This window comes from Bos taurus, chromosome 15 (genome assembly GCF_002263795.3).
Source record: "Bos taurus isolate L1 Dominette 01449 registration number 42190680 breed Hereford chromosome 15, ARS-UCD2.0, whole genome shotgun sequence".
NCBI lineage: Eukaryota > Metazoa > Chordata > Mammalia > Artiodactyla > Bovidae > Bos > Bos taurus.
The window spans coordinates 14,276,381-14,296,254 of NC_037342.1; the positions used below are offsets into that span (position 1 = coordinate 14,276,381).

At 41.4% G+C, this 19,874-nt stretch overlaps 1 protein-coding gene across 2 annotated transcripts in view; it reads left to right on the forward strand.

Moving 5' to 3' along the window:
- MAML2 (mastermind like transcriptional coactivator 2) overlaps positions 1-13,679 on the forward strand; it is a 402,023-nt gene extending 388,344 nt beyond the window's left edge. Inside the window, 2 exon segments of one of the 2 annotated variants that reach the window (NM_001098050.1) lie at positions 4,578-4,689; positions 9,899-13,235. In NM_001098050.1, the coding sequence (NP_001091519.1) occupies positions 4,578-4,689; positions 9,899-10,917 (1,131 nt within the window). In that variant the 3' untranslated portion in view covers positions 10,918-13,235. 2 annotated transcript variants of the gene reach the window in all.
- Positions 13,680-19,874: the final 6,195 nt, after the last annotated feature.

Genomic DNA, 19,874 nt, shown 5'->3' on the forward strand with positions numbered 1-19,874 from the left:
AGAAGCAGAAGATATTAAGAAAAGGTAGAAAGAATACACAGAAGAACTGTACAAAAAAGATCTTCATGACCCAGATGACCATGATGGTGTGGTCACTCAACTAGAACTAGATATCCTGGAATGTGAAGTCAAGGGGACCTTAGGAAGCATCACTATGAACAAAGCTAGTGGAGATGATGGGATTCCAGTTGAGCCAAAAGATGATGCTGTGAAAGTGCTGCCCTCAGTATGCCAGCAGATTTGGAAAACTCAGCAGTGGCCACAGGACTGCAAAGGTTTTCATTTCAATTGCAAAGAAACGCAATGCCAAAGGATGTTCAAACTACCACACAATTGCTCTCATCTCACACACTCGCAAAGTAATGCTCAAAATTCTCCAACCTATGCTTCAACAGTATGTGAACCAAGAACTTCCAGATGTTCAAGCTGGATTTAGAAAAGGTAGAGAAACCAGACATCAAATGCCAACATCTGCTGGATCATGGAAAAAGCAAGAGAGTTCCAGAAAAACATCTACTTCTGCTTTATTGATTACACCAAAGCCTTTGACTGTGTGGATCACAACAAACTATGGAAATTCTTAAAGAGATGGAAAATTCTTAAATACCAGACCACCTTACCTTCCTGAGAAATCTGTATGCAGGACAAGAAGCAACAGTTAGAATTGGACATGGAACAACAGACTGGCTCCAAATTGGAAAAGGAGTACATAAAGGCTGTACACTGTCACCCTGCTTATTTAACCTATATGCAGACTACATCATGAGAAATGCTGGGCTGGATGAAGCACAGGCTGGAATCAAGATTGCAGGGAGAAATATCAATAACCTCAGATATTCAGATGACACCACCCTTATGGTAGAAAGGATGAACTAAAGAGCCTCTTGATGAAAGTGAAAGAGAAGAGTGAAAAAGCTGGCTTAAAACTCAACATTCAAAAAACTAAGATCATATCATTCCGTACCATCACTTCATGGCAAATAGATGGGGAAACAATGAAAACAGTGACAGACTTTATTTTCTTGGGCTCCAAAATCACCGCAGATGGTGACAGGACCATGAAATTAAAAGACACTTACTCCTTGGAAGAAAAGCTATGACCAACCTAGACAGCATATTAAAAAGCAGAGACATTACTTTCCCAACAAAGGTCCATCTAGTCAAAGCTGTGGTTTTCCAGTAGTCATGTATGGATGTGAGAGTGGACCATAAAGAAGGCTGAGCGCCAAAGAATTGATGCTTTTGAACTGTGGTGTTGGAGAAGACTCTTGAGAGTCCCCTGGACTGCAAGGAAATCCAACCAGTCAATCCTAAAGGAAATCAGTTCTGAATATTCATTGGAAGGATTGATGTTGGAGCTGAAACTCCAATACTTTGCCCACCTGATGCGAAGAACTGACTCATTGGAAAAGACCCTGATGCTGGGAAAGATTGAAGGCGGAAGAAGGGGACAACAGAGGATGAGATGGCTGGATGGCATCACCGACTGGATGGACATGAGTTTGAGTAAACTCCAGGAATTGGTGATGGACAGGGAGGACTGGCATGCTGCAGTCCATGGGGTCGCAAAGAGTCAGACACGACTGAGCGACTGAACTGAACTGAACCTATGCCAATTATTTTTATCTTCGAAAAATTGAGCTTCATGTAAAGCTCAATTCTTTGAGCTTCATGTAAAGTTGCAGTGAAACATTGTAAAAACTTCCTGATCCATACTGAGAAAGACAAAAGCATTTCCTGATGTCCAGAACTGATATGAAACTCACAGTCAGGCTATTTTCTTTTCTGTTGGACTTAAACAATTTTACAGAATACGAAGCTCAGACAGTATTGCTCTGAGACCATGATAAAATGAGACAAAAGAAGGCCACTTCATAATTTTGTCTACAAACTGACACAAACAAGGTCACTGTGCAACTCACAAAATAGGAAAATTTCCCGTCTTTTGCTGAATGCACGACAAATAGTTCTTTACTCAGTGATAGAATCGACCTCACTTTCTGATAGCTTACAACCTAGAACAAATCCTCTCTTCCTTAGACCCTCCCTAAGTCACCTAATCAAAGCCCCAATCCTGTAATATTCTACTACAGTTCTGCTGGGACACTGGGTTGTCCCTCATGATGTGTTTTCATCCTCCCTCCAGTGAATGGTAAACCCAGCAGGTGTGTTCCTGTTACTGAACGCGAATCCATGTGCCTGACACACGGTGAGTCCGAGCAACACAAAACGTCAGAGCTTGGAGCAGAGAAAGATTTATTGCAGGGCCAAGGAGACAGGCGGCTCATGCCCCCACACTCCAAAACCCCAGGAGGCTTTCAGCAAAGCACTTCTAAAGGCAAGGTGAGGGAGGGAGTGGTCAGTTATGGCAAATGTCTCAGTGTCCCAATTCTTTGTTTTTGCAACTGTCCAGGTAGGTCAGGTGACAATGTTCCTGAAAACCTCTAACAAGACAGATGTTATTCTCTGTTCTGCAATTTTTTATCTCTATATGAATGGACTCTTAAAGATCAGCATCCGGAAAATGGGATATCTTGTATATTTCAGGCTCTAGGCAACATTCTTTTACAGAAGGTGCAGAGCCATCATGACTAAGCACAGCCAACAGAGCACAAAGTTTAAAGGAAAAAGGAGCAGAGCTAACATGGAGTTAGATTTGTTCTTCCCTGCTACATTTGTGGTATTCTTTGGACTCATATGGGCCTTCCCAGGTGGCTCAGATGATAAAGAATGTGCCTGCAACTCGGGAGACCCCGGTTCAATCGGTGGGTTGGGAAGTTCCCCTGGAGAAGGGAATGGCAACTCAGTCCAGTATTCTTGCCTAGAGAATTCCATGGACAGAGGAGTCTGATGGGCTGCAGTCCATGCGATCACAAAGATTCAGACACTACCGAGCGTCGAACACTTGGCCTAATATAAAAACAATGCCCCTATTTCCTCTGTTCACCTCCAAACTCACCTACTCTAAAGATCTAAAGGGGGCTCATACCAGAAAGAAGAAAAGAAGGGAATCTGGGAAATGTCTGGATTCTGAGAATGGGTTGGCAGAGAAACGAAGCAGCAAGAAACCCTTGTATCATGTGATCAGAAAGCCTAAGTTTTTGACTCAGGATCGGGTTTCAGTTCTGCTACTGTGTGATCTTGGACAAGTTACTCAACCTAAGGAAGCTTCTGTTCATGGATTTGGGGAGGTCGAAGAGGACCCTCCCTCGGTGGGCCTTGGTAAAGACACAGAGGAGAAGCTGAGGTCTTACCCATGGCCGAAACAAGTTTATTGAAGGAAGAATAGAAAGAGCAGAAAAAGAACGTCAAGAGAGAGGTGGGCCAAGCCAAGAGAGGTACTGGGACCAGAGTGATGAGGTGGGGGCGGGGTGGGGGAGGTTGTTAAAGTCGCGGCTTTTACATATTCATTTAGGTGAGCGTGGATTGACAGTTTTGATTGACAGTTGCGAGTTAGGTAACAACAGGTTGTCCTTCCCATAATTCAGCCTGTTATAATCAGATGCATGTGTATATAGACTATTTATGAATCCTTAATAGGCTCCCGGCTGCCTAAGGTCACTTGAGAACACAACTGTGCATCAGTGGCCATGCACAGGAGTTGGAGAAGCCCCACTGGTTAGTTTTTAAATCTACTGGCTGCGTAGGGCGCATGCGCAGGAGTTGGACCCGTCTCTGGTTATTTTGTAGCGTATCTGTGAATTCTCCTGTGCCGCATTGGGGCGTGCCTGGGGTGGGCTTTAGAGATCAGCTTGCATCCTCTTGGCCAGGCCACCCCTCAGGCCTAACTTCCTACCTAACACTTCCATTCCTTATCGATTAAGTAGGATCAGTGTTCTTGCCTGGAGAATCCCAGGGACGGGCGAGCCTGGTGGGCTGCCGTCTATGGGGTCGCACAGAGTCGGACACGACTGAAGCGACGCAGCAGCAGCAGCAGCAATCAACCTTATGAAAGGGAAAGTGAGATAATATGCACAGAATGCCTATGTCAGTTATCTGATAGGTTATCTCCTCCTATCTCTCAGGTTGCCAAATTTAGCAAATAAAAACACAGAATACCTGAGTGTCCTGCATTTTACCTGACAGTCTTATTCCTATACCTTCCATACATGGTGGGACCAGAAGTACATAAAGTACAAAAAATATATCAGGTGTGCTACAAAACTAGAAATACCTATCTCTGAAGTCACAGAAAATCTGTCCTCTCTGAAAGCTAATTGCAAAGTAAAGAAAATGAGAGTAGTTACTAGACTCAAAACACATGTTGAATGTTAACCAGAGGTAGAAACTAAACTTTTATGAAGGAAATTGAAATCTAAAAGATCAGTCTCTAAATAAGGTCCATGATTCGCCACTGGCTTGAAACATGAAAACAAAACAAAACAAAAAACCAACTAAGATCCATGATTCTTAACAATGACTGCAAAATTGTTCTTACCTTTTGAGTAACAGTGTTTATTCAGAATTTGTTACCTTTTGAATAATAATATTCTTACCTTTTTGAATCACAATCTATACATTTTTACAAGTGAGAAACTAACAATGCAGTTTATTATATTTTCATTTGTGTTTTCTAGGAGAAAATTGCTCCACAAGATCAGATAAACAGACATTTGACAAGGCCACCACCAGATTATAAAGACCAAAGAAGAAATGTGGGCAACATGCAACCAACTGCTCAGTATTCTGGTAAGTGTTCTTAAAAATTAATAAAATTCCTAACTGTGAAAAGAAGAAGACTGTTCAGCTGTTAATATTCCCTCCTTTCCTCATTTCATATTTAATTGTAACATCTTTCTTAGACTCCTTCTCTAGCTCCCATTTAACTTTCAATCAGGACCAAATTGGACTATTTTTTAGTCCAAGCATCAAGTTTTTCTAACTTATTTTTGTTCCTCATTCAGGGTTTTCACTGCTCTTGGGATTACCTCTGAAAGTCTAAAAAGCATAAATATTTTCTAAATGCTTGGTTCAACCATTCTTCTCCCAACAGTGTATTTTGACCCAGACAGTGTTAAGATAAGCAGATATTTCACCCTCATGGTCCCGTTTGTTATTTGCATAGAGTCCAATCTTTCTGTCTCCACTTTGGGCTCATCTCCCTAAGACAAATAGCCCTATTACCAAAAAATAATTGAAAAGCAAATTACGTCTTTAGGAAGTCTCTCAAAATACCAAAAGTGGGTTACATGTAAAATATAAAGCAAGGGACTTCCCTGGTGGTGCAGTGGTTAAGGCCCCTGGCTCCCAATGCCTGGGACCCAGGTTTGATCCTTGGTCAGGGAATTAAAATCCCACGTCTCAATGAGGAGTTGGCCTGCTGCAACTAAGATTTGTGCAGCTATATATATATATATCAAACCTGGGTTTGATATATATATGTATATATAAAGCTATGTATATAACATTCAGACAACTAAGATCATGGCATCTGGTCCCATCACTTCATGGGAAATAGATGGGGAAACAGTGGAAACAGTGTCACACTTTATTTTGGGGGGCTCCAAAATCACTGCAGATGGTGATTGCAGCCATGAAATTAAAAGACGCTTACTCCTTGAAAGAAAAGTTACGACCAACCTAGATAGCATATTAAAAAGCAAAGACATTACTTTGCCAACAAAGGTCCGTCTAGTCAAGGCTGTGGTTTTACCAGTGGTCATGTATGGATGTGAGAGTTGGACTGTGAAGAAAGCTGAGCATAGAAGAATTGATGCTTTTGAACTGTGGTGTTGGAGAAGACTCTTGAGAGTCCCTTGGACTCCAAGGAGATCCAACCAGTCCATTCTGAAGATCAGTCCTGGATGTTCATTGGAAGGACTGATACTAAAGCTTAAACTCCAGTACTTTGGCCACCTCATGCGAAGAGTTAATTCATTGGAAAAGACCCTGATGCTGGGAGGGATTGGGGGCAGGAGGAGAAGGGGACGACAGAGGATGAGATGGCTGGATGGCATCACGGACTTGAACAATATGAGTTTGGGTAAACTCCGGGAGTTGGTGATGGACAGGGAGGACTGGCGTGTTGCAGTTCATGGGGTCGCAAAGAGTTGGACATGACTGAGTGACTGAACTAAATTGCTGTATATATAAAGCAAAACTTCTTAAAGGATCTCCCAATACAATATAGATGACAGATACTACCCCTAAAATCTCTCTCCTTCCACTCTCTGAACTCTAAAAAACCTCTCTCAAACCTAGCCTGTGTGGCCCCTGCTTTCTCCTAGTCAGCATCTATTCCAGTCTTTTCTGTCCAGAACTCTGTACCTTCTCATGTAAATTAAGCTTGTCCTTGAGTGTCCCAGATTCTCTCTGCTGTACCTGTTACCTTCATCTGTCCAGGAAACCATAAAGGAGATGCTCTAAAGAGGGAGGGGCTGTGAATATTTCTGTTCATTTCTATTTTCTGATCCTGTTAAGTGTAGTAATCAATATATCGTTCTAGTTTATTTAAACTCCTTCAAATGCACCAGATTGCCTCCTTCCACTAAAGTCAGGAATGGGACATATGTATTCCATTCTCTAAGATTGCTTTGCCTCAGGGCAAAACCAGGATTCTCTGTTTGAGTCTCTCCTCAAGAAGGTTGAATGACAAGATGGGTTTTATTTGGAGCATGGCTTCTTATACCACAGCCTTCTTAGCCCACCAGTGGGCTTGGGGTAAGCTAAGCGTACTTTGAAATATTATGTCACATTCGAAGCGAATGTTTGGGCTTTTCTTTTCCCAGCCATATGAGATTCCCAGTGAGAGCAGGGAGAGGCTGGCTGGTGGCTCTATGGTGTTGTCAGGGGTCCAGGCTTCTTTGTTTTCTATTCCGCCTTCTTGAGCATGTAGCTTCCATTGTAAGGGTTGCCTGGTGGCTACCACATCACCCAGCTTCGTGTCCATATTCCAGGTAGAAAGATGAAAGAAGGGAAAAGGTAAAATGGCCTTCCAAAGGAATCAGGTTCCCTTTTAAAAGTAGGTTTTTTTGGGATACTCAACTAGTAACTTCTGCCTTTAGCCAGAATTTATTCACATGGATCCCCCCACCCTGACCCCATCAGCAAAGAAGATTGCAAATTGTGGCTTTTCAGCTGGACACATTGCTGCAAAATGAAGGCTGTGTTTCTAAGGAAGACATGGAGGTTGGTTATTTCGACCTCTAAGTCTCTTCCACAGTGTATATGGGCGTTTGGTAAGGGAGGCATCCTTAGCGTCTAGCTGCTAACTCCCAAATGGGTAAGAATCACTGCACTAGAGTGCTGTATTTCCCATGTCTTCTAAGAATGAAATAAACATCAAGCACAACACAAACTCTTTTAACATTCTTTATTTCAATCTCAGGACAATAATAGTCACTTCGGCCAGATGTTAATCTTAGAAATGCTGTATGAAAAGCACCTAGAACAATTTCTACCACATATCAGGAGCCTCTAAATAGTAACTGTGATTAATATTTTGTGATCTTTATGGAAATTCTCTCTTTTCTGATTGTTTAAAAATATAGCTTTCAAGAGGGGTAGGATGGGGGAGTGGGAGGGAGGCTTGAGAAGAAGGGGATATATGTATACACAGCTGATTCATGTCATACAGCAGAAACTAAGACAACACTGTAAAGCACTTATACTCCAATTTAAAAGATACTTTAAATGATAAATAATTAATAAATTTTAATAAATACTAACGTGTGTGTGCACATACTGTAAAGCAATTATACTCCAGTTTAAAAAATAATTTGATAAATAAATGAATAATTTTTAAGAGTGTAAAGTAACCTAAATAAAGGGTACAAATTTTGAAAAGAAAAAAAAAGACTTAATAACACCAACCAAATATATCAACTTTTGAAAGATGTCCTCTTAATACAGCATGTTCACTCTATAACCATCATCCTAGACTTTGTTCCTACAGGCTATCACCTTTGGAAAACTGAATTAAGTTGAATTTTTGAAAACTTGATTCTATGCTAATGTCACCGCAGATGTTTGCTACTTAAGTGACCCTAACAATAAATGTTTTGGGGGAAAAAAAAAACCACAGCTCTACTCACAAACCTTTTCAGAGCATATTGTTAAAATCGGGGGCATCTACAGGGAGTGATTTTTAAAGAGTCTGAAGTGTTTCCATAGCATTTCTATAATGGAAATTGCCTTTTCATGAAACCTCCAGATACCAAGATGATATTGCTTAATGGCATTAGCATCCTGTGAACTCTGAGTTATTGTCCAAGTATCTCCTATCTGACTCTGATCCCTCTTCATTAAACACTACCCTGCAAACACACACAGGGCCCTGTGCTACACCTGGAGATACAAGGAGACACAAGAGACTGCTCCTGCTTCAAGAGGAATGTAGTCTAGCAGCAGGTATTTTTAAACAAACAGCAAGGACTTCTGTCTTTCAGGGTGTGTACCATGCTAGCTGTCCTCAAGCAGTAGAGGGTAGCCTCAGGTTATAATTGCAGCCATTCTCTTTTCACACACTGCCATTCTGATTTTCATATGTGTCTAATTATCTGTTTCTCAGTATCTCTGATTTCCAAGTTATAGCTTTGTTTCATTGTCTCATTCATTCATTCAATAATTATCAATTGAATGCACCATCCACTACAGTTTGAGAATATGATAGTGAACAAAACAGGCAAAAATTCTTTCTCTCAGGGAACTTAGCATCTAGCAGGCACGTTTATTTACCCTTCTGGCATTCCATTTTTACCTCTCAAGATGTCTTTCCCATGATGATTTTAACCTCCCCAAGCCAGGAAGATTTCAGTGTATTGATCAATCACTATCTGATAGGTAGAGCCTCCCTATTTAGCAGGCTGTGATTGAACAGCCCCACATTCAATCCTTATTTACAGGCATTGATGTAGCCTCAACTGCAGCTCCATGGATTTCCCAGTACAGAAGCTAAATGCTACGTAAAACTTGAAAGAGCAAACGCAAAACTGATACAATTGTGTGAAGTTTAAAAATAAAATAAAAATTAGAAAAAAAAAATAAAAGCCATATATATACACACAAAAAAAAGAAAAACTGGAAAAAAGATAAGCATTACTAAATTTCAAAAAAATAAAAATAAAAATCAGAATCTATGCTGTCAAAAAAAAAAAAAAGAAAGAAAGAGCAAACGCTACTTGAGAGAGGAGGCTGGAATATCAGGGAAAGCTTAACGAAGGAGCCTGGACCTTGGCCTGAGCCTTTGAAGAAAAGATAGGGCTTGGAGAAGTAAGAAGGGCATCATATGAGAAGGAAATGGCATGAGTGGAAGTAGCTCATGGTGTGTGGATAACAATGCCATGATAACTATACCTCCTAGAACAGACTATTCTCTGTATGGAAATAATCACTGGAGCAGGGATTACACTCAATTCCAAATGTTTGAAGAGATGGGAATTTACCCTTCTTGTGGCAAATTCTTGAGTGGGGATGATAAAGATGAAAACTGGACGTGATTTTCAAGGCCAAAGATTTGGACCATTGATCTAGTAGCCATGTATAAGATACATCCACGTGTTCTAATTTGGACCCTGGGGTAACCAGTAGCATGGATTTTACAACAGTTGGGAAGTCAACGATGTAGTCTTTGGTCTTGAAACAGAGTAAAGGTAATTCAAAATGGAAGATTGACTATCATTCCTCAGTGTTTCCAGGAGAGTAAAGTCTAAAAAATAGAACCATTCTATTTCAGTCTTTTTTCTATAATGTGTAAACTCTTGACCAAGGGATAACTTAGGGTGATACTTCCCCACAAAAGCTGTCTTATTCCTTTTATGTAGTATGCTGTGATGATTATTTCTCTTACTTTGTTCTTACACCCAGAGGCAGTCTCAGAGCTGATAAGCTATTGTCAACTGCTGTAAGAGAGGAGATAACCTGCTGTTTTGAACTAACATAATTATCTTCTTTTTCTTAGGTGGCTCATCAACAGTGAGTTTAAACTCTAACCAGGCTTTGGCAAACCCAGTTTCAACACACACCATCTTAACTCCAAATTCCAGCCTCATGTCTACTTCTCACGGGACACGAATGCCGTCCTTACCCACAGCCGTTCAGAACATAGGGATATATGGGAACCTGCCTTGCAGCCAACCCAGCACATACAGCGTCACTTCAGGAATGAATCAACTGACCCAACCAAGAAACCCAAACCAACTGATAGCAAATCAAAACAACCCTCTGATGCCACGGCCACCCACTTTAGGGCCCAGTAATAATAATAATAATAACGTGGCCACTTTTGGAGCTGGATCTGTTGGCAATTCGCAACAATTAAGACCAAATTTAACCCACAGCATGGCCAGCATGCCAGCACAGAGAACGTCGAATGTAATGATCACATCCAACACAGCAACGCCAAACTGGGCCTCTCAAGAGGCAACAGCCAAACAACAGGAGGCGCTGAAGTCTGCAGGAGTGCGCTTCCCCACGGGCACGACTACAGCCTATGCTCCAAACCAGTCACTGCAACAGGCGGTAGGTAGCCAGCAGTTTTCCCAGAGAGCAGTGGCTCCTTCTAATCAGTTAACACCAGCAGTGCAAATGAGACCCATGAACCAGATGAGCCAGACACTAAATGGACAAAACATGGGTCCGCTCCGAAGTCTGAATCTCAGACCAAATCAGCTAAGCACACAGCTTTTGCCGACTATGAACCAGGCAGGGACAGGGCTGAGCCAGTCGAGGACAGTCAGCCAGCCACCCTCCCTGGCAGCCGGCGGTTTTCCTTCACCCAACCAAAGTTCCAGGGCATTTCAAGGAACTGACCATGGCAACGACTTAGCTTTTGACTTTCTCAACCAGCAGACTGATAACATGGGCCCTGCCCTAAACAGTGATGCTGATTTCATCGATTCTTTATTGAAGACAGAGCCTGGTAATGATGACTGGATGAAAGACATCAATCTTGATGAAATCTTGGGGAACAATTCCTAGAGGAGAAGAGGGAGACAGTTCACAAACTCCAAGCAGCAGAAGGCAGTATTTTACAAGGACTCTGGAAAGGCCAAACTGTTGCCTTTTAGTTGGACTCTAGGAAGATACCTTGGCTTAAAAATGGAAAGCAGAAAGTAACTGTAGTGGTGAACGTCTTGGTCCAAATGCTTGTTTGAAATTTCAAACCTGGAAGTAAAACATTGGGATCACCTTTGCCTGTCTAAACCCCAGGACAGTATCCAGTTTATCCAAACAGAACGATGATGTTGATGTACAATTAGTTGTGTAAAATAGGCTTCCCAAGCTCCTTTTCTCCCTGAAAGAAAAGTAATAGAACTTGTAGCTTGTTTGAACCCCATGTCATGCAGAGGTACTAGTTCCAAGCAACAAACAACAAATCCCTTAATCTGCTCCAACAGATGTATGTGTGGTTTAACCTCTCCACTCCGTCATTTCATTTAGGTTTCTTACAACTTCCAGGGTAGGTTGAAATGTTATAGATTTGTTTGGAGTAACCAGTGTCCTAAGTAAGAGAAAACTTACTAGTCCAGTGGACTCTAGAATTTCTTCCCCAGATTCATCCCTCACTTTTTCAGTTTTCCCACCTATCCTGTACTTTAGCAAGATGCTGTGTCTAGTGAGGAACAGGAACACAGAGCTGGTCAACTTTTTTCCACAACCGGTTTCCGAACCCAGTTTCTGAATCTTAAGCTTCAATTATGGTCTGTCCTAATCATACTGAAATATTAGGGCATACCAGTCTGCATCAGATTTCACTCCCCTGGGCATTGCTTTAAAGGAGATGTATTAACCACAAATAACCTGAGGTGTTGCTTATTGTTGATGATGCCTGCTGGTTAGTATCCCCGCTGAGTGAAACCGAACCTGGCCCGCTCTGCTTATTTTGATGGTCAGAGACTGATTTGTAAGAAAAGGAAGTTTGGAGACCAAAACTGAAATTATAAAGTGTCATGTTTTGGTTGAAGATAAGAAGCAAAAGGTCAGAATTCGGGATGGTGGGTACATATCTATTTCATAGGGTTTGAAGGAAAGTGTAATTGAGACAAAAAAAAAAAAAACCAATCTGGCCTTATTTAGACACATTATTTGGCTGAATAACTAAATAGAATGTGATCTGTCAGTAGCAGTCTGCTCATTCTGTTGTCCCTGATGTGATGAATCATGCCACATGCTAGATGGGCCCTCCATATCCAGGTTTTCTCCCTCAGGGCAGAGCACTGTATCAGAGAAAGAGTTCCTGCTGAATTGTAACAGATCAGCTGTAAAATGGGGAAGATGTATGCTGATTTGGGATGTATGCAAAATATTACTATCATTTTCCTCATTACAGAGGAACACAGGTTATCTTTAGCCTGTTTAGTTATACACTCACGTATTCAAGTATCAAAAGATATTTAACTGAAATCATTCAATAACTCTTTAGATACTTGTTCTAGAAAGAACACATTTTGAAAGTTCTGCAAAGCCCTCTTGTGATCTTTAAAATGTCTAGAAGCACTCTCTTTCTTTTACACAATACCAACATCACTGGCCCAGAATCTTTTCTGTGCTAGGTTGTAAATATAAATAAATTACTTGTTTTGTAAACTTTTGTAAAGAATATTTTGGTAGAAATACTTAAAGCATATTCTTTGGGTTATATTTATACATATGTGAAATAAATATACTATCAAAAGGTTATATTTTATACAAAAAGTAAATTGTTACCTTTTGTATGCTAATATACAAAGTTTTGTATAATATGATGGTTTATTTTTAGCTCTTACTCTTCACCCTAGATGGTCAAGTGGGAACTTTTGAAAACTATCAAGAGGCTTGTTAGACAAATTTATATTCTGAAACCTCAATAAGAAAGCATTCCAGGTTTCAACTCTTTCCTTTTTTTTTCCCTGCTCCCAAATCCTTTTTTAAACCCACAGCTCTTGCGTCTTGTTTGATTATTCTGCTGTGCACAGTGTATTGGTCCTTGTTGCATGTGGTCTACTGTGTGTCTTCCCATTTTTATAAATCAGTGTTGCTCCATGCAAAAAAGTACGGAAGAATTATGTACATACAAACACTTTGTTTTATGGCTCCTCCATGTTACTGTATATATATCTGCCAGCACGTCCCAGTTACACTCCTGTGATTCAGCTTATTTTTACCCTAACATAAATAGTATGTTTTTGTAGTAGATATCAAATTTAAGAGATAAAGCAATCAGAATGTTTGGATTTTCTTCTATCTTAATGTGAATTTCATAATTAATGTCTATTTATTCAGCTATTCATTAAAATACAGGATTCTTTGGAAAAAAACGGTGTAGTCTATAGTTTCTGTTTGTTGGCAGCCTATTACCAAAGATGATGTAAGCTGAGATAATGATGATTTGATAGACATTTGCAGCCAAAACTTCAGGATTTACAACTTAAAGGCTATGGGAATGCAATCTCCCTTTTACAGAAATACCAGACTTCTTAATTGTTGGCACTGCTTATCATTCTGACACAGTATCCATGAGGTAGAAGTAATTTTTCCTTTTTTTTTAAATTCAAAGACTAGAAAATAATTTAAGCAAATAATTCATTCTTGGCTTTGTGTTAAGCCCAATGAAGACAGATAACTCTGTTCTAAGTGAATGCACTAATATTACTTGCATTACTGTAACTGTACCCATAACTGTAAAGCTTTCAACTTGTAAGACAAGTATTTTGTATCGTGTATAATTTCATGTGTTAAAAAAAAAATAGCTTAAAAAATTCCGAAGTGGTTCTCTTGTATGAAATCATGTTTCAGTCACCAACAATACACTATCACAGAAAGTTCTGATGGGCAAATTTATTCTTTGGGAAGCTTCTACTACTAGTGAAGTGTTGACTTGTCTCATTTCAACATTCTTTACTTCACTTAGAAAGTTTGTATTAAGATCCCACATCCACAACAGCTACCAAATCCTGGAGAAACATCGCCTAATTCTCAGGCACAGTAAACCCTTGCCTGGCCTGCTGTGTGGCATTTGGTCAGCCAGGCTGGCTGAACACCGAACAAGGTAAACACAGTCTCACTGAGCATATTTACACAGTCCTTCTTGGGAGTCAAGGAGATTGAGAGAAAGATGGGCCTTTGCAGGAGACAAGGGAAATCATTCTGTTAAATTTTCTTGCTCAACTGTTGAAATATGTTGTTGGGGTTCCATTGTCCCTCCCCCCTCTGCCAAAAAAAGATGTGTGACATTATCCTTTTTATTAGCATTATTAATGGAGCAATAATAAAATTGATATTTTATGTCCAATGCCTGTCCAATGACTCTGGAAGGTTGTAAACAAATAAAATCAGCATCAAAGAGAAAGATAAATGCTGTATTCTAACACATATATATGGAATCTAGAAAAATGGTACTGAAGAATTTATTCACAGGGCAACAGTGGAGAAACAGACATAGAGAACAGACTTATGGTCATGGGGAGAGGAGAGGAGAGAGTGAGATGTATGGAAAGAGTAACATGGAAACTTACATTTCCATATGTAAAACAGATAGCCAACGGGAATTTGCTGATGGCTCAGGAAACTCAAACAGGGGCTCTGTATCAACCTAGAGGGGTGGGGTGGGGAGGGAGATGGGAGGGAGATTCAAAAGGGAGGGGATATATGTATACCTATGGCTGACTAATGTTGAGGTTTGACAGAAAACAGCAAAATTCTGTAAAGCAATTATCCTTCAATAAAAAAACAAATTAAAAAAAAGATTAACAGATTTCATCACACAAATACTTAATTTTTCTGTACTAAACAAAGACTGCCTACCTGCCTGCTGCTGCTGCTGCTGCTGCTAAGTCGCTTCAGTCGTGTTCGACTCTGTGCGACCCCATAGACGACAGCCCACCAGGCCTCCCCGTCCCTGGCATTCTCCAGGCAAGAACACTGGAGTGGGTTGCCATTTCCTTCTCCAATGAATGAAAGTGAAAAGTGAAAGGGAAGTCGCTCAGTCGTGCCCAACTCTTTGCAACCCCATGGACCGTAGCCTGCCAGGCTCGTCTGTCCATGGGACTCTCCAGGCAAGAATACGGGAGTGGGTTACTAGGCCCTCCTTCAGGAGATCTTCCTGACCCAGGAAATCGAACCCGCATGTCCTTCAGCTCCTGCATTGAGGGTGGATTCTTGTCTTGGCCTAAGACAAATGAAGAAATATATTTTCAACATATATAATATGCAAATGATTTATAACCTTACTTTACTTTTAAAAGATACATTGGGATGTAATTCATATACCAAAAAATCTGCACAGTTTAAGTGCAAAAAAAAAAAAAAGTAAAAGACAACAAAAATAAAGATGAAATATATAATTCTAAAATTATCAAATCAATCCTAGTATGATGGAAGGATACCTGAGAAGAAAGAGGGTAGACATATGAGTGAAAAGAGAGAGAAAGCTCAGCTGCTTCCTCTGTTCTTTCCAAAGGTAGTACACGGGCTTAAACGGTTTATCCGCTATTTCCATTTTATATCTCTGTGGCTGTGTTTCCTCACTCTAAAATGAGGACTTGGGGCTGAGATGATTCTCATTTCTTCCCAACTCTAAAACTCTGTGATTGATTTTTTTCCAAAGCTAAGTGGAAACTTAACCAAAAAGACTCAAAGCATCATTTTCAAAATACAGAAATCACTGTCCAATCAACCTTTTGAAAAATTTCAGATTTCTAGTTAACTTTATTTACCAAAGCATCCTTCTCCTTGAAAATTAAATCATATGAGAATGAGATTTCATAAAAATAAGCCAGAAATTGTTTATAGACAAATAGAAAAGTAATACAGATGTAGGTGCCCATTGACTAAAAACAAGTCCTAAAAATCAAAAGCTGGAGTGTGATAGTAATTGGTCATTTTCTTGTGAGATCATAGAATTTCATAAAATATTTGCCTACCAGGGAGAAGAAATTCCATACTTTGAGTAGTGTACTTCACTGGATATATAATAACGGACTTTTGTGAGTTTTAAATGGCAGTATAATATCTTTTAAATACACTTCCTAAGTTCCTATAACAGATGAAGTACAGGTAATGCCCTACTATTAACTTCATTGTCAATAATAACATTACTAAAACACCACACCATGAGAATTAAGAAAACATATTGACATTAGATTTTTAAAACGAAATGCTGTCATCTCTGACCTGCATTTTGCCTTTTCATACTGTTCATGGGGTTCTCAAGGCAAGAATACTGAAGTGGTTTGCCATTCCCTTCTCCAGTGGACCACATTCTGTCAGATCTCTTCACCATGACCCGCCCGTCTTGGGTTGCCCCACGGGCATGGCTTAGTTTCATTGAGTTAGACAAGGCTGTGATCCTAGTGTTATTAGATTGACTAGTTTTCTGTGAGTATGGTTTCAGTGTGTCTGCCCTCTGATGCCCTCTTGCAACACCTACCATCTTACTTGGGTTTCTCTTACCTTGGGCGTGGGGTATCTCTTCACAGCTGCTCCAGCAAAGCGCAGCCGCTGCTCCTTATCTTGGACGAGGGGTATCTCCTCACCGCCGCCCTTCCTGACCTTCAACGTGGGATAGTTCCTCTAGGCCCCCCATGCAGCCACTGATCCTTGGACGTGGGGTTGGTCCTCCAGGCCACCGTCCCTGGCCTCAGGCGTGGGGTTGGTCCTCCTGGCTGTCACCCCTGACCTCAAAGAATTGATGCTTTTGAACTGTGGTGTTGGAGAAGACTCTTGAGAGTCCCTTGGACTGCAAGGAGATACAACCAGCCCATTCTGAAGGAGATCAGCCCTGGGATTTCTTTGGAGGGAATGATGCTGAAGCTGAAACTCCAGTACTTTGGCCACCTCATGCGAAGAGTTGACTCATTGGAAAAGACTCTGATGCTGGGAGGGATTGGGGGCAGGAGGAGAAGGGGACGACAGAGGATGAGATGGCTGGATGGCATCACTGACTCGATGGACGTGAGTCTGAGTGAACTCTGGGAGTTGGTGATGGACAGGAAGGCCTTCGATTCATGGGGTTGCAAAGAGTCGGACATGACTGAGTGACTGAACTGAACTGACCTGCATGCAATAATATTAAAAGCGGGCTTTTGTTATTTTAAGTTTTCTTTTTGCCAAATTGAATCATCATTAGTGCTAGGATGTGCATAAATATGTAGAAACTTTTTTACAATACTTAGAATTCTATCAGAAAGAGGAAAGGAGAACGAGAGAATAGTATATTCTCCAGGCAAGAACACTGGAGTGGGCTGCCATTTCCTTCTCCAATGAATGGAAGGGAAAAGTGAAAGTGAAGTCCCTCAGTCGTGTCCAACTCTTTGCGACCCCATGGACTGCAGCCTACCGGGCTCCTCAGTCCATGGGATTCTCCAGGCAAGAGTGCTGGAGTGGGTGGCCATTGCCTTCTCCAATAGTATATAAAAGACTGTGTAAATACATAGGAGGTTTTTATAGGGTTCTTTCAGCAAAAAGGATAGAAGGAGGAAGGAAAAAAGGGAGAAAAAGACCTCCAACTTAGAGAAAGGAATTTACTGGTGGACATAGCTACAAAGGCCTGGGTTTAGGCACAGCTGAATCCAGCAGGTAACGTCATCAAGAATTGGTTCTTTTCTGTCCCTCACCTTTGCTGTCCTGTTCTCTTGACCCCATTCTCAGGCAGGCCCCTCTTCATGGTGGCAAGATGGTTGCTAGAAGCTCTAGACAAATCCTTGTAACTCCCAGTGCCACATGACCAACTTTGCATCTCACAAGCTTTGATTCGGGCATGTGCCCATCCCTGGACAATCACTTTGGCCAGAGAGGTGAGGTCTGATTAGCAAGTCCGGAGTCAAGTGCCTTTCCCTAGAGGCAGAGGAAGTGTTAATACTGCTGCTGCTGCTAAGTCGCTTCAGTCGTGTCCGACTCTGTGCGACCCCATAGACGACAGCCCACCAGGCCTCCCCGTCCCTGGGGTTCTCCAGGCAAGAACACTGGAGTGGGTTGCCATTTCCTTCTCCAATGCATGAAAGTGAAAGTGAAAGTGAAGTCGCTCAGTTGTGTCCAACTCTATCGACCCCATGGACTGCAGCCTACCAGGCTCCTGCGTCCATGGGATTTTCCAGGCAAGAGTACTGGAGTGGGTTCCCATTGCCTTCTCCGAGTGTTAATACTACCAAACTATATGAACCAAGAGTGGGACAGAGGTGATTTCTCAAAAGAAAATCTGATTGCTCTTGTCAGAAAAAAGAAGGTTACTGAGTCCAAGCTCGCTCTGCTTGCCGCATGTCAGGCCAATGAATCCAAGAGGTGTTGAGGCAAGGAATTGCTTTATTTGGAGAGCTGGCTGACTGAGAAGATTGCAGAGTAATATCTGCAAATAACTCTTATCTGGGTCTGGATGCCAGGTTCTTTTATCCATCAGAGATCAGGGATGGGGGGAGGTGAGGAAACAAAGTAAAAAGGCCATTAATCTTGCAAATACCCCCTAGAATGGCAAGCCTCAGGCGGGGGGATGTGTTAATTTTTTTCTTCCTGACATCCACAGGTGGACAGGGTCCTGAGCTAGGGCACTTTAACGGTCAGGCAGAGGGGCAGAACTCTCTGAAGCAGGCCTTTACGTGTGATTATAATAGCAAAAGCAATGGAAAGCAAGTCAAAGAAATAATTCCAACATGGAGTCAGAATTGACTTCTTGCGGCAAGAAGAGAGAAGGAAGAAGGGAGGGAAGGAGGGCAGAGGGCAAGGGAGGGAGATAAAGACGTCGAAAATAAACCCCAAATACGTAGTGTCATTTATTGACTGTGGTATTTCCACACACACTGTTTTTCTCACATCGTCAGTGTCAAAATCTCATGAACAACTCAAGCATACTCAACTGCTTCCAAATCAAACCTACTTACTGCATCCACCTCCTAGTCCCACACACCCAAGTGAGATACACTCTCTTCTGCCAGGTCAAGATGAACCAGCAATCTAAGCTCAAAAGATGTTTATCCCCTCCCAGTGTATGCAGTTGGAGAAAGAATAGAATGGAGGTAATAAGGAGTTCTATTTGGAAGAGAAACTGACATGTAAACATCACATCCTTCCGACCAAGAAGAATCAAGACTGTTCTGCCTTGGAGCCTTCAAATCAATGGTCTGGGGAGGAGAAGCATTAAGAACTCCCCTCTTTCCTCAGGATGCATGCCAGCTGCATTTTACAATGGGAATAATCGCCCCTTTCCTCAGGAAGTATATTACAGTAGGTGCTGGGGTGGGGCCCAGGGGATCAGACTTATCTCAGGTCCCAATCATATCTCCTGCTACAATGCTCGTCTGATGAATGTGCAGGAATTTTAGTTTAGGACTGAGAGTTCAACTTGTCAAAAAGTATCACCGGCTTATAGTCAAGGAAATAAGAGCCACTTCAAATAGTTCAAGTGTCAGAGAAACTCTGATGCAAGGAATTGGTGCTAAGGATTGGTTCCATGGGTGACGGATGAGCTGAGAAGCTGAATGGGACGATGAGGGCATCCTGAGACGAGCAAAGGGTCAGACACGACGAGTGACCAACACTTTCACTTTCTTCAGAGCACAAGGTTTAAAGTAAAAGGAACAGAGCTACTATAGAGTCAGGTTTGTTCTTCCCTATTGCATGAGGAAGCATAGAAGTCCTCTTCCTCATTCTTGTCACCTTGTGATGACAAGATAGTTACCTTAGCCTCAAGTCTGTGTACCAAGCTGGAAACATGAAAGGCAAAATTATGAAGGGCAAAAATGTTACAGAAAATCTTTACCTTTTCATTTTGGAAAGGTCACTCCTCCTCAGAGACTTCTACCACACCTCATTAGCTATGACTGTGTCTATGGCCTTTCAGATCTTTAAGAGAGGCTGGGTATTAAGGATTTAGAGTTGTAGGCACTGTAGTAGGGGATAGCAAGGGAAACAGGTGGTTGGAAATGATGGTAAATACAAGTATAAGGACATGCATGGGAATGAAAAAC